This window comes from Callospermophilus lateralis, chromosome 11 (genome assembly GCF_048772815.1).
Source record: "Callospermophilus lateralis isolate mCalLat2 chromosome 11, mCalLat2.hap1, whole genome shotgun sequence".
In the NCBI taxonomy this organism is placed as follows: Eukaryota; Metazoa; Chordata; class Mammalia; order Rodentia; family Sciuridae; genus Callospermophilus; species Callospermophilus lateralis.
In genome coordinates this window covers 3,202,752-3,217,157 of record NC_135315.1, presented here as the reverse complement: position 1 = coordinate 3,217,157, position 14,406 = coordinate 3,202,752, and the positions used below count along the sequence as shown (strand labels likewise).

Sequence of the window (14,406 nt, the reverse complement as noted above, 5' to 3'; positions counted from 1 at the left end):
GGGCCTTCCCTCAGGACGTCCCAGGGCATCACGGCTGCTCCCACCCGCTCCCACTACCCCGGGGTCCTGTGCTCCTCCCGACACACTGCTCTCCTGCCTGACCCAACCCCACAAATGCGTCTCTTCTTTGTAGGTCATTAGGTCATTTCCAATTTTTGTTCTGACAACACTGAGATGTGGTTCCTGTCCCTTGTCCCATCCACCCTCACAGGACTTAGGAGGAAGTTTCCGACCACTGCTCCTCCCTCTCCCGTCTTCCTCAAGCTGCTGCCCGTCTCCACGTCCCTGCCTGGTTCTCATTCCCTCACAGAGGGCCCCTGGCTCCAGGCGGGCCCAGCCCCGCACGTGATGGCCCTGCACCCTGAGGTCCCGTCCTACACGGCTTCTTGGCCCAACGCACTGGGACGTTCACTCGCTATTGCCCGCCTCCCCTGCCGGCTGGCCCAGCTTTGGGAGGACAGAGCCTCTGCCTCCTCACTGTCCCCAGAGCCCTTCTCACCAGCTGTCTGCGCGTTACAGACCCACAACATTCCTGCAGGAAGCAAAGTGTGATTAATGTCGTCAGAGCAGTGAGCGTGGCCTGAGCCACAGCAGGGACACAGGAAGCCCCCAGCCACCCTGGTCCCGCCCTGTTGCCACCCGCGAGCCCGCAGGCAGTGGGCGTCCTGGGAGCTCCCAGCATCCATGGCAAAACCTTCCAGCAATTTCTATAAGCTCAGAGCCTGGTGGAGGCAGGGGGACATCTGGTGGCCAGTTGCTGGAGGTGGCTGCAGAGAGGATGGAGGTGAAGGAAGGAGCCCTCGGTGTGAGCATCTGGGGCATGCCCGCCTTCCTGTGTTGCCCTCGCCTCACCCCCGGCCTCGGGGCCACGCAGTCTAATCCAGGCTGGTGGCATTGGTCAGATAGAAGGGGCGAATCGTCACTCGGAAGCCGCTGAAGGCCCCTGAGGTGCAGGGGAAGGCGGAAGCTCTCCTGGAACTGTTGGTGGCCGCGGCACTAGGGATCATAGCCTTTAAGCCCTCAAAGTCAGTGACATCCGCCACAAAGCGCCCTTCGCAGAGGATCAGGGCTTTGTTCTCGTAGCCGATGGTGGGATCCCGGTAGCCAGACATGGTGAGGCCCAGCACGGGGAGCTCGCCAGGGGAGCAGGACAGCCCGTAGTTCCAGCAGCTCTGCATGGTGGGGAGGTAGAGCAGAGTCCAGGAGGTCATCTTGCCCCTGAAGAGGAAGCTGGGGTGTTGCGGGGTCTGGAAGGACTGGTAGGGCCCATATCTGCTGCCATAAGGTTCTGGAGTGTATGAGAATGCAAACTGTGACCGGGACCCAGACCACCGCCTCTGGTTCCGACGGTTCCTGGAGTCCCTTGTCACCATAGCGCTCCAGGTGGCTGAGGTGTACATCCGGGGCATGTAGGTGTCCTCAGTGAGGTTCAGGCCTCGGTACTGGGCCAGCAGCGGGAAGGGCACCGTGTGGAACTCCAGGGCCTGCATGATCTTCTTCTGGAACAGGGCCTCGTGAGCCCGGTACAGGGACAGGTTGAACTGCAGCTCAAAGAGGTCCTCGGGCAGCATCATGGGGAAGCGGACGTGCTGGACCAGGTCCTCCACCTCCCCGTGGGAGGCGCCCGTCCCCCTGCTCCAGATGTCCAAGGCCTGGAGCAGGGCCAGCTCGCTGGACACAGCCAACTCAGTCCTGGGAAGCAGCACCTGGAGCAGGGTTGTGGGGACACTCAGCCAGTCCTCCACCTGCGTCAGGGCCTCAAAGTTCCAGGCCAGGAACTGCACGCACAGCTCCTCCAGCAGCGCATCTTCAGTGGCCAGTGCATAGGCGTAGAGGTCCAGGGGTGCACGGAAGGAGGGGTCCTGGGGGAGCAGTGTGGCGAAGAGGCGCCCGCAGTAGGCCTGCAGCTGCTGGGCCCCGTAGGCCGAGGCCAGCTTGTGGAAGCACTTGACTGACGGCAGGGAGACCTCTATCCTCCGGGAGTAGAAGTACCTGGGGACACAGCCATCTCTTACACCTTCTCACTGGCCCCGACAGGGGGCGCTGCCTCCCCCCTCTCCAGGCCCCAAACCACACGCCGGCTGAGAGCCACTTCAGGGTATGGGACCATGGGCGAGGGACTGTGGAGGGGACATCCTCGTCCTCCCTCCCGGTGATGAGGCCCCCCTCCCCATCTCCCCTGCTGTCATCATGGGCACCTTCGTGGTGGGTCTGGGCTGGACCTCAGGCACCCTGGGCATTGGCCTCCTGTCCTGCAGCCGTGCCCCGACTGACCCTTCAGTCCCTACCTGGTTCTCATGGGCATCTCTGCCCAGCACCTATTCACGTCCTGTGATCGGCCCCCTGTGGCTTCCTGTCTGCTCTCCCTGTGACCAAGAGCCCACGAGGGCAGCGGGCGTGGTGTGCTCAGAGGTGATCCCAGACAGCCCACTCCCTGCTGTCCTCGTCACAGCCAACTTGGAGGCTGAACTGGGCAGCTGACTTCTCTGGCCACAGCCCACCCAGGACAGACATTCACTGACCCATCCTGAAGCATGCAGGCCTCTCACAGGGAGGGTGCCAGGCGGCAGGCTGTTGATGGCCGCTCAGATGGCACAGACAACTTAGGAAGGCCACCAAAGAAGGGGTCGTTATTGGCTTTTTTCTTTTTTTTTTTTTCTTGGTCTTGCTAAATTGCTGAGGCTGAGGCTGACCTTGAATTTGTGATCCTCCTGCCTCAGACTCCTGGGTAGATGGGATTACAGGCATGCGCCACTGCACCCAGCTGTCACTAGCTTTTAAATGTCATCTTGTGCCAGAATGGTCCCTGGGCGGCTGAGTCCCTACTGCATCCACAGAGGCGCAGAGGCTCCAGCCGGCTGGCCGCCATGCCAGGTTCTCCAGGCAGAGGTCAGGGCCACTTTGGGTTTATCATGCCTCCGACCCCCTACCCCATCCAGGGCCCAGCCTCAGGCAGGCACCTCTCAGGGTGCCCCGTCGCCACGGGGAGGCAGAGACAGGGATCAGGAGGGTGTCCCGGTCCTGCTGGTCTCTCGGGGAAGAGAGCTCATTGTGAGGGAGGAAAAGGGGAACTAGTGGCCCCAGAGACCCAGGGAGACTGGCAGAGGGCTGGCTAAGCGCCAGGACACCCCTCTTGGTCCACGGTGGCCTTGGGAGTGAGGGGCAGAGGGAAGGAGAATGGGTGGCCTTCTGAGGTCTTGGGAGCTCACTGCAGCTCCTCTGCCTGCCTGGGGAAGAGAGGGACAGAGGCGGGGAGGCCAGGGGAGGGCATGGGTCGCTGACCTCCGACCCAGGGCAGTGGCGCTGGCTGGCCAGGAAGGCCGGGATGGGCGCCTGCCCCCTTCTCTGACATGCTGTAGAAACGGAGCCCGCCTTCCTGTGGCACAGACCACTCACCAAGTTTTATACGAGGCTGGAAGGAAACTCGTTAGTCTGTTTCTAATCGCCAATGTCACTCACACTTAAATGCCATTTTCTGCCATAGAAAGCTTTGGGTTATAGAATGAGAGAATGAATTTTAATAGACGTGGTGTTTAAAACATTGCTGCTTTCCAAGCACAAGCCCCAGGAGGCAGCGGGCACTCGAGCTGCACACCCAGGCTGGCTGGGAGGCCTGGCGGAGGGCCTGGGGCTCAGGAGCAGGGCCTGGCCTCTGCCGTGATGCAGGCCAGAACTCTCCCTTTCCCCGTCTGTGAAAGGGAACTGAGCCCTGGCTGAGCCCAAGGGTGACTGACCCGGGCCTGCTGAGAGGCACATTCACCCTGTCTAGCCACTGCTGCGCCTCACCGGAAGTCCGAGCCATTTTGGCTTTTTCTGCCTCCGTGGGAGATTTCTCCTGACCAGGGGGCATGCCCAGCACCCCTTCCCAGCTCCTCCTGCACCTGCCCGCCCGGCCACCCCACAACAAGCTGGGCTCTGCTGCCCAAGTAAAATTCCTGATCCACCCACAGAGCGCTCAGAGACGTTGTCTATGGCACGTGGTGACTCAGGGAGACGTTCACATGTGCGTCAGGAAAACGGATGTATTTATGTGTATGCGGGTGTGGGCACGGGGGACAACACCTGGGCCCAGTCGAGTGTGCAAGTGAGAGTGTGGGTGAGCACACGAGTGAGGGGGCCTGGGCCGTGTGCGCAGAGGGTCAGATGCGTGAGTCTGTCCCTGTCTGAGGGCACAAGCGTGCCTGCAGCAAGTGCGTGTGAGAATTGGTGAACGTGGATCTGTGGGAGCACGGGCGTGTGCATGCGCACAATTGTGCAAATGCTTGTGTGAGGGTGTGAGTTGCTTGTGTGCACAGTGGGTCACAACAGTCCCGCTGTGCTGGTGCTGTCGCCCTCACCCCCAAGGGTCTCTGAAAGAGGGACCCAGCCCAGGGCACTGCTGGAGTCCCCGAGAACGAGGCGACTCACCTGATAAAGTCCCTGACCACGGGCATACACTCGGAGTCCACGCTCATGGTGATGTTGCTGCCCGGCGCCCCCGACAGGGCCTGCGCCTCGGGGTTGGCGGTCAGGATCAGTGTGTGGGCACAGAGGTCCAGCTCCTCCGGCCCCTGTCCCACCACGTGGATGAAGAGGTCACAGTCCCTCTGGTTGTCGAAGACCTGGCCGAGCGCGAAGGAGAGCTCCTGGGAGAGGTCGAGGGTGTGGGCGCTCCTGGTCGCTAGAGGGCGAGGGAGGTGCTCACTTGCTCTGTGACCCCAGCCCACCCCCGCCCCCAGGAGTCAGTTTTGTGGCCTGCTGAAGGTGCTGCTGCCCAGGACCTGCAAGAAAGGCTCCAGGAAGAGGCCTGGGTTCATGCCGAGCCTGCCGGGAGCGGGCAGCTGCCCTGGGTCAGGCGGGACCCTGCCGACCCTCCGGGCCTGCAGGTGGCCTCTGCCCCGCTCTGGGCCCTGCTTGGGTGGCTTGAGCAGTTAGGGCCCTGGGGCAAACCTAGGTCAGACCTCAGGGATCCTGGAGGAGGAGGAGGGAGGCCTGGGCAGCCCCTCTTCTGCCCTCCCAAAGCCTGCTCCGTGTTAGAACAGGTCCTCTCTGCGATGGGCAGCTCCGAATGGAGGCCAGCATTTAGACCAGGTGGGGCAGCCCCTGGCTCCTCCCCTGACTCCCAGCCCTCATGGCCCAGTTATGCCTCCAGTGTCTCCTCAGTGTGAGCCGCCACCCCAGCCAGCCTTGGTCCCCAGCTTGTCCAGACAGGTGGGATTTGACACCCCAGGTCTTGGGGGCCCCAGCTCAGGGTGGACAGCACCCAGGCCCCGTGTGTGCCAGCCCAGGAAGAGCTGCCCTGGCAGAGAGCGAGGGGCTCCCACCAGGCATCTGGCTTGCAGAGCAGGCTGGGCCCTTCCCAGTGGGGAAGGAGTCAGGGCCTGGGCAGGGCCGGGGGCGCCCTGGCATTCCCCTCATCGGGAAGCCTCCACCCCTGCCTGTGGTCTGTGGCCTGGGCCAGGAGAGCCGTGCGCTGGGTTCCACAGTGCAACCCTGCTGTTTGGAGAGACCAGCCTCCAACGCTCGGGCCTCACGGGCACTGGGCGGGGCTGCTCGCCTGGCCCTGGGCAGTCAGGTTAGTGAGGTACTTCGGACGGGGCTCCACGAGGGGCTCCTCCTGGGAGGGAGTGGGCTCTGCAGACTTCTGGCCTCTCGTGGAGAGTGGGCGGACAACACCCCAACTCCGAAGGTGGTGTGGGGGGCAGAGATGTGAGCACAGTCCCCGCTCCTGGTCCCACGGGACCCCGACACATGACGCTGGGGCCACTGGAGCCACTCACCGTTGGAGCAGACCACGCTGGCGTCCTGCTTGTGCCTGCAGTTGCTCTTCAGCCAGCCCAGGGATTTGCAGTCGGCCAGGGAGGGCTCTGACCCTGTGCACTCGACCTCATCCAGCATGACAGGTCCTGTTCCTGAACACAGCAGGGAGGACAAGGCTGGCTGGGGGAGGCCCTGCCAACAGGGCCAGGGCTGCTACAGACAATGGAGACCTCTGGGTTGTCCCAGGGGGCAGATTCCCGGGAGCAGAGCTCGGGGGCTGGAGAGGGCACACGGTGAGGCCCTGGAGCCACTCGCCCAGCACCTTCTGTCACCCCAGCCAAGCCTGAAGGAACCGCCCCTGGGGGCCTTCTGCAGGGCTTGGGGCCCCTGAGGGTTTGCTTATACGGCACTAGTAGGAAGAGTCTGCTCGTCCCTGCAGCCTGACAGCCGCATCTTGGGGGATTCTTACTCTCCTCAGTTTTGGGGGACAGAACAGGCCCCACCTGGCCCGAAGGCGGCTCCACCCAGTGCCTCTGTGGCGTTCTCAAACCCCAGGGCCCGGCAGACGACGCTGGCATCAGTGAGGTCCCAGAGGTTGTCGCACACTGTGCCCCACTGCCCTCCGTGGAAGATCTCCACGCGGCCCTCGTTAGCTGCAGCCCCGTTGGCCAGCCGCATGTCCCCATCCTTCACACCTGCGGGGAAAGCCAAGGTCAGCTGGGAGCGGGTCTGGCCCCCACAGCACCACCCTCCCTCGCTGCCCAGCCGGGGGTGAGGGTCCACTGGGAGGAGGGAATGGCCACATGGAGCACCGGAGGTTAAGTTTCCTTTCCTTGTCTTCAAGCCCTGAGCTCTTGGCTCCCCAGAAAAGGGACACCAGGTCCTTGTGCTCTAGCGCCTCAGCGCAGAGGTGGTGAGGCCCCCAGGGAAAGATGGGAAGGGAAGGAGGCCCGCCTGTGGCTCTGGGGCCAGCCTGTGGGGCAGTAGGCCAGGGAGCCTGGACACTCAGGCAGGAAAAATGCCCTGTGACTCACCATGGGGTCCTGGGGAACCCACTGTCATTGAAATTATGGGAAGTTGAAGGTGTGCTGGGTCCAGCTCAGCTCCAGCACACCCCAGCTCAGCAGCACATCCAGGTGCAGTCAGCCGGCCGGCCCCCAGCCTCCAGGCCACGGGTCTGAGCTGGAGCAGGAACAGCAGCTCTGGTCGCCGCGCAATATCGCAAGAGAGCATAGACCCGGTGTTTCCAGTCCAGGGAAGAATCAGAAGTCAAGGTTCAAAGCATGGCTCCCTCTGCTTCCTGGTGTGAGCCACTTCCCTCTGCCACACTCTCCCGCCATGATGCTCAGCCTCCCCTCAGCCCCCAGGAGAGGAACCGGCCTTCTATGGACTAAGGCCTCTGAACCGTGAGCCCTCAAATAAACGTTGCCTCCTTACAGTTGTTCTGGTCAGATCCTGTAGTCACAGCAGCGAAAAAGGTGACTGAAACAATGGCCAACCTGCTTTAGCTGGTGGAGGACTGCAAAGGCCCGTGTGGACAGGCAACTGTGCTCTAATGTAGAGTAAGTCATGGAAGACGGCTTACTGACCCCTTGCCTTAAAAATAGGCCTTTAGATTCAAAATATGCAAGACTTGTGTTTTTATAGTGTATACATGTAGACGTATGACTTCTGTTTTACGTATTTCCCATCATATGTGAATATCGAGTGTTCAGTGACTGGGAGATGGTGAACCTGAGAGCTGGTCTCAATTTTTTTTTTTTTTTTTAAGTCTGTGATGCACCTTTGGCAGGTTGTATTTAAGTCTGGAATAAACAAGTCAACAGATGTCTGGGGGAAAGCTAGAGCTGGAAATTAGGAGGAATAAATCCTAGATTTAACTCTTTAACTAGTTGAGCAATCTTAAGCAAGTTACTAGCTGTGATGATCAATGCTGAGTTTCGTTTTTAAGATTAAAGTAAGAAGCTTTTCCCAGATTCCCTTCATTAAAAGTTTATTCAGCTTCTCCCATGTGGCAGGCATTGTGCGAGGCCATCAATGTTTTCCTGAGGTTCCTCTGATTTGAGAATCTGTGTGTTATTCTTTGACAAACATTTTAAGGATTAAATAAGCAATTGATTTTATCGCCTAATGCATAGCTTTAAAACTTATAAACAACCTGAATAAGAAGTTATTTCAAGTCCTTCTTTTTTCCTGGATGCCATCTTTAAGGCTTTCTTTCATTTATAAAGCTATCAAATGACTATGTGTGTGTGTGTATTGATGTAAGAGTGTGAAGAGAAACAGAAAAAACTTGAGTTTATGAGGTTTAGAAAACAAAGGGGTATTTAGAAATGTGATATGTTATTTTTGTAAAGGAAAGTCATTTTAAAGGGAAAAGTATATAAAGTCACAGTATTTTATAGTGATTATATTAAAGGTTATATTAACGATCCTCTGCATTTAGTTGACAAAAGGAAAAATGTGATCTTGATCCAAGTTGCACTGTTCTAAGTTCAATGCTAAGTGTTATTATCTCTATTTTGCCGCTAAGAGAAATGAGGCAGGGACAAATTAGATAAGACTGTTCGATATTACACAGAATGCCAATGAAAAAGGAACTTTAACCCAGGACTTTTAATACCCAGCACAGGTTTTGAGTAACTTGACATCTTTTCCTCCCAAATGATGAACTTCATGGATAAAAGGCAGAAGGAGAAAAAACTTTCTTTGGAATTCACTGTGCCTTTTTTTTTTTTAAAGAGAGAGAGAGAGAGAGAGAGAGAGAGAGAGGGAGGAGAGAGAGAAATTTTAATATTTTATTTTTTAGTTTTCGGCGGACACAACATCTTTGTATGTGGTGTTGAGGATTGAACCAGGGCCGCACGCATGCCAGGCGAGCGCGCTACCGCTTGAGCCACATCCCCAGACCTCACTGTGCCTTTTGGAAGAGAAACCCAACAGGAATTGTTTTATTTAATGGCTGGATAAAGTGATTTGCATGTTTGTTTATTTAATGAAAAATAAAGAATTATTTAGAGCTACAGTCTTCAAGCTTTCAGATCATGCACTGCTATCAGTAAAATAAGCATATAGCTTCAGTATATTTATGCACACATTAAAAAATGGGGCTGGGGATACAGCTCACTTGGTCGAGGGCTTGTCTTGCATGCATAAGGCCCTGGATTCAACCACCAGCACCACCACCAAAAAAAAAAAAAAGTACCACTGCATGGGTATATTACTTATTGTTATAAACATATAACACACAAAAAGAAAATTAAAAAGCATGCAGCAGATAAAAAATAAACTCAGAGTTTTAATGCTTTCCATAGTCTGAGTGTAGACTCCCATGATGTAGCACATGGGGCCATGATTTTGTGTTCTCCTTTGGAGGCTCGGATAGTACAAGGTGCATAAGAAAGTACACTAAGGCAACTCCTTCCGTAACTCTTCCAAGTCATTGATCTGCTTCTAGAAAACCAGTGGGTCCAGGGCTGGGCTGGGGCTCAGCAATAGAGCCCTCAGCAGTAGAGCCTAGAACATGTGAAGCACCGGGTTCCATCCTCAGCACCACATAAAAATAAATAAATAAAAATAAAGGTATCGTGTCCAACTATAACTAAAAAAAAAAAAAAAAATTAAAAAGCCAAAAACTGGTGGGCCCAGCGCCTTTAGAACTGGGAAAATGAAGGTTAAAACATCCATCTTGCCTGTTGGTGGCACGTCTGTGCTGAGCATCATTTTGCACTGTGGGCTGTTCAGTGTCTCCAGAAGAACACACACTGGGTGGGCTCTGGGTCACTTGTGAACGCCTGGAACAGGGAAGGAAAACTGCCTTCTCCTAGGAGAAGGGACAGAATTCCAGTCTTCTACATGATCCGGGGGCATCAAGACTGAGGGGAACTGCCTGCAGCTGACTGTAATGTACAAGCTGACTTTGGGGTTTACAGAGGAGCTGCCTCAGGTGCTCTCTTATGCTCTTTGGCATCAGTCCTTTTGCAAACACTTTAAAAAATTTAACTATTTCATTTGAAAATAAGTATCAAGAATTTTAAATTCCAATGGTGAGTACCATTGGAATTAAAAATATGGCCAGGAAAACATCATTGCCTTCACAAAATTTGCTAAAATGACATAAAAAAGGGTCGCCATTTCTCCTTTCTTGTTTTCACAGCTGGTTGTCAATCATGCATTGGCCCCACTAATTAGCACGTTCCTCCTCCTGGTGGCCTTGACGGTCCATTTACTTAATTTTATTGTATGTAAGTACTTTTTTGTAAGCCACACAAAATAATTTGGGGGAAGTCGATTTAAATATGGGTGTACACTTGTGTGTGTGTATACGAGTGTGCATATCATTTAAATATGCCTAAAACCATATTTTTTAAAAGATTCAAATTGGTTTCTACTAGATTCCTATGGCCTTTGTACCATTGTAAAGTTAGAAAATTCCAAGTCCGTCTGTACTTCAAGCCCAGAGAGGAAACTGGGCTCCTGCCCCTCACTCGTCCTCCCGAGGCTCAGCCCACTGGCACCCCTTGACCCTGCTGGTGCCGACAGTCTAGCAGAAGCTGGGTGCCTGAACTGGGGTCACCCACACTGAAGGGCGGTGACCAGGGGGTGTGTCAGGTCTATGTGGGGCCACCAGGACAGGACAGGGACTGCAAGACCCACAATGTCAAGAGTGCAGGTGTGACAGTGAAGCCAAGTGAGTCCATCTTGTTTTGTGACTCCATTCTGTAAAACAACCATGCCAACTAGAAGGGTCATGGCCAGGGCAAGTTGTTCCCTTCCTTTTGCCATAGAAAACTTTAAGAACACGGAACTGCCTAATGGGGCACTGTTTCTGTTACTAGGGTAACGGGCTCTGTTTCTATAACTGGGGTGACTGGGCTGACTAACTGGTTAAGTGTCCCTCCGCCTGACTGCACTCTCCCGCTTCTGTAACCTGGCTTGTTTGCATTGGCTGGACCCACAAATGTTCCTTTTGTGGTTTTCAGGCTTATAAGGAGTGCCTTGCAATTGTTTGGGGCTGATCAGGGGAAAGCTTTATATTCTGGTCAGTCACTACCGGTGTGCTTCAATAAAGGCTTGATTCGATTATATGTGAGTGGTCTGGAAGTCAGTTTATGAAACTCTGGGATGAAGCTTTAACTATAACACAGGGACGAGTGTCCAGGGCCCTGTGAAACTTGGCCTCAGCACAGCCCCAGTGGCTGCTGGTTTGATTGGCAACCTGCTTGGCTCTGCTGGCTCCCATGGGGGTGGGTATTCCTCAGTATTTCAATCACCTGCATCTCATCTGCGCCCAAGGGAGCCCCAGTTTCCCCAGAATCTACAAGCCACCATCACTGGGGGTGACCAGGGCTCCTCCATGCAGGAGAGAAGACCCCCATTAATCCCTGGGACCAGGCACCAGCAGGACACCTCCCTAAGGAGGGGCTTGATCCACAGAGCAAGGGCCCAGCAGCCGACAGGCTTTGCTTTGGGGTTTTCCAGTGGCTCAACTCACCTTGAATCCCGGGGACCAGCAGCCACACCCAGAGGAGGCAAGGGAGAGCCATGGCCCTGCAGTGGAGGGAAGTGGCAGAGTGAGAGCAGGACTGTTTCTTCCACCACCTTCTTCCAACCTGGGGGCCCAGGGTGGCAGGCAGCCCTCTCCTGAAAGCCCATTGGCAGGTGTGATGCACGCCCTGAGCGTGGCGCTCACCTGGTCTGCAGGCCGGGCCTTGACGGGTGAGTGAGGCTGTGTCGGATGAAGAGGGTGGGCTGGGGTGTCTGCGGGCAGTGGAGGTGAGGGGGAGGGTGTGGGGAGCCTGGTAGGGCGGGGGCTTATCTACAGGCAGCAGACCCCCGTGGGGTGTGCCACAGAGGTTGGCGGCAAAGGTGGAGAGTGGGAGGGAGAGGACCGAGTGGGGACAGGGAACCGATTAGGAGGAGGCCGCAGGACCAGGCCCAGAGTGACAGAGACTGGTAGCTGAGAGAGGAGTGTGGGCTGGGGACGGTGGAGAGAAGGGCTCCAGGCGGAGGCCCAGCGCATGTGCGCCAGGTGGGAGTGGGGTCATGACTGAGACTCAAGGTACTGAGGCTCAGAGACTGGGGGCCATCAAGGCCAAGGGCCAGGCTGGGCATGGGAGGTCTCAGGGCTTCTGCTTTGGGGCTAGAGCTCTGTGCTGTATGTAATTCTCTTTTTATTTTATTTATTTATTTTAGGCATTGGGCATTTGATCCTGGTGCACTTCACCACCGAGCTACATCCCCAGCAATTCTTAAGATTTTTCAGATTTTGAGACAGGTCTCACTAAGTTGTGGAGGACGTCACTATGTTGCTGAGGCTGGCCTCTAGAGCAGCCGGGATTACAGGCAAGCACCACTACGCCTGGCCGCTACGTACTTGATGCACAGGTAGGAGCAGAGCCAGGGGACAGCCCTGTGCCACCCAGTCTACTCTCCACAGTCCCTCCAGCAGGGTGCTGGCTGTGCTCTGGGCCGGTAACCTTGAGGCTGGGCCTGGTTCTCTGGGGGGTCTGGTGGGTGGCAGTAGTGACATCCCCAGGGTGGCAGGAGGTGCACCCCTCTACACTGGGACCTGCATTAACAAGCTGGGGGGCCCCAGGCCCACTGGCAAGTGAGGAGTTTGCCCTCTGCAGGATGTGCCCCCACCACTCACACCCCCTCCCAGGACCCTGGAAATGCCTCCACAATCCCTCCCCATCCCCTGTCCAATCGAATGAGCCAAAGCCTGGAGAGCTTGGCTGATTCCAGGTCACATGGCTGGCAAGCCTCAGGCAGGGTCTGTGGTGCCCCTCTCTTCCACAGGGGTCTCTGTAGGGCCTGAAGGATGGGGCACCCACCTCCCTGACCTGGCACCACCCCAGTCTTAGCACCGTGCCCAGGAAACCTCTATCCCAAGCACATTGAGGCGGCTGGTCTCCCTCTTTACTTGTTCACATGGGACAAGAATTCAGGGCCTTGGGAACAGAGATGCATGCACCCAGAGATGGTGCGTGGCAGGTGAACGTGGCTGACTCTGGGTGGCAGCGCTGTTTGCCTGGAGAATTGGGACAAGGCCGCCTGTGCTGGCTCATGTGGTCTTTTGGTCCTCCATGCAAATGAAGGAAAGTCACCCTTCTTTCAGGAAGGTGCAGAATGCACAGGGGCTGAGGGCCGAATTCTTACCCTCGCAGCTGGTGACCTTGTGCAAGGAACAACCTACCCAACTGTACAAAGAGGCCCTGCAGGTCTGGGAGCAGGAAAGATGGGTCCTGGGCTCAGGAGCACCGGTCCCCCAGCTCCAGGCCCAGATGCCAGTGGGAGGCTTCACCATCTCTTGGTGGCTCAGTGTAGAGAGAGGAAAGCACTGGCCTGAGAGCAAGAGCGGGAGCTTACCTGTTGAGGCAGCGACTGAAGGCTGTGCTGGTCCCCCTCCTGCAGTTGTTGAGCCCTCTGCAGATGGGTCCTTGGTCCCCAACCCTCCTAGGGCAGAGCAGGCCAGATCGGTCCCAGGAAATGCTCAGAAAACCAAGTCTGGTTTCGATTTCCAGAAACCACCTGACCAAGGTCTGCTCTGGGATTGGCTGCTGAAGACCCCTCACAGTGCCCTTCATCCCCCTCTGCCTAGTGGGGTGGCAACAGCACCAAGCACTGTCTGACCTGGTAAGGCCAGCAGCCCAGTGGATGTGGAAACACTCTTGAGGGGGTGGGAAGTGTTGGGGTGGGGGGAGGGGGAGGCAGGGCTGCTGGGTGGAGCTACAGGGGCTCTGGGCCAGAGGGCTTGTAGCTGTGTCTGGCAAGCTACCAGCTTGTCTGGGCCTGGCACTCATTGGCTGGGCAGCCTGTGTGGTGGTGATTATGCACAAATCCATTGCTTGAGCTTTTGGCACGCTGCACACAGCGGGCCACACCCTTGGAGGCTCCATGCACTGACCCTGGCCAGGGGCAGGGAGGCCCTGAGACCTGGGAGACAGTGTGTTTTGGGGTGAAGCCAGTGAGTGGATGAGCCCGACCCTGACACAGCAACTGACCCCACAGCCTGTGCTCTGCGCCACCACCTCCTGACATCCCTGGGGGCAGGGCAGTCTCTGCAGCACAATGGCCTGCTGGGCTCACACCCCTTCCCCTTCCTCCCATGGAAAGCCCCGGTGCCTTGACTTCCTCTGGGGGAGCAGCTCATGTGATTCCAGAGGGCTTCAGGCTCCCCAGTCTGAGCTGGGCCTGGCGGCGGCGAGAGCCCACAGCCCCTCAGCCACATGGATGGCTTCGGAAGGGGCCCAGGAGCCCCGCTGTCCCAGCAGGAGCTGGCTCTGGGCTTAGGGAGAATTGTCTGGGCTGAGAATGCCAAAACGGGGGCAGAGATGTCGGAGAGTGCAGCTACAGCCTGGCTGGCCCAGGTCAGGGCCAGGCCTGGCCTCTGGGCCCAGCAGGCCCTCTGCTGTGACACCACTGGCATGCTGAGGTCCTAGAGCGGGGTGTACTCCTGAATGTGCCCAGGGCTCTCCCATCAGGGTTTCCAAACTGGGCTGGAGGAGAATCACCCAGAACTAATTTCCAGTGCACTGTCACCTCGCTAAGGTGGGGACAGGCATGGGCACTTTAAAAGCCCCCAGTGGCTCCACTGAGTGGCCAGCTCTGCTTCCCCGAAAGCTGAGAGCCCAGCTTGCAAGTGCAGGTGTCAGGGAGTCGTGA

At 56.6% G+C, this 14,406-nt stretch overlaps 1 protein-coding gene across 1 annotated transcript; it reads right to left on the bottom strand.

Annotated features, from left to right (window-relative positions):
- Window positions 1-548: 548 nt before the first annotated feature.
- On the bottom strand, window positions 549-13,381 carry Lgals3bp (galectin 3 binding protein). The gene is made up of 6 exons (XM_076871580.2): window positions 13,111-13,381; window positions 11,234-11,289; window positions 6,243-6,434; window positions 5,760-5,891; window positions 4,408-4,660; window positions 549-1,992 (listed from the first exon to the last, which is right to left on the bottom strand). Exons 1-6 carry the CDS (start codon window positions 13,326-13,328, stop codon window positions 876-878), a joined length of 1,968 nt encoding a protein of 655 aa, XP_076727695.1. The 5' UTR covers window positions 13,329-13,381; the 3' UTR covers window positions 549-875.
- Between the last annotated feature and the right edge of the window lie 1,025 nt (window positions 13,382-14,406).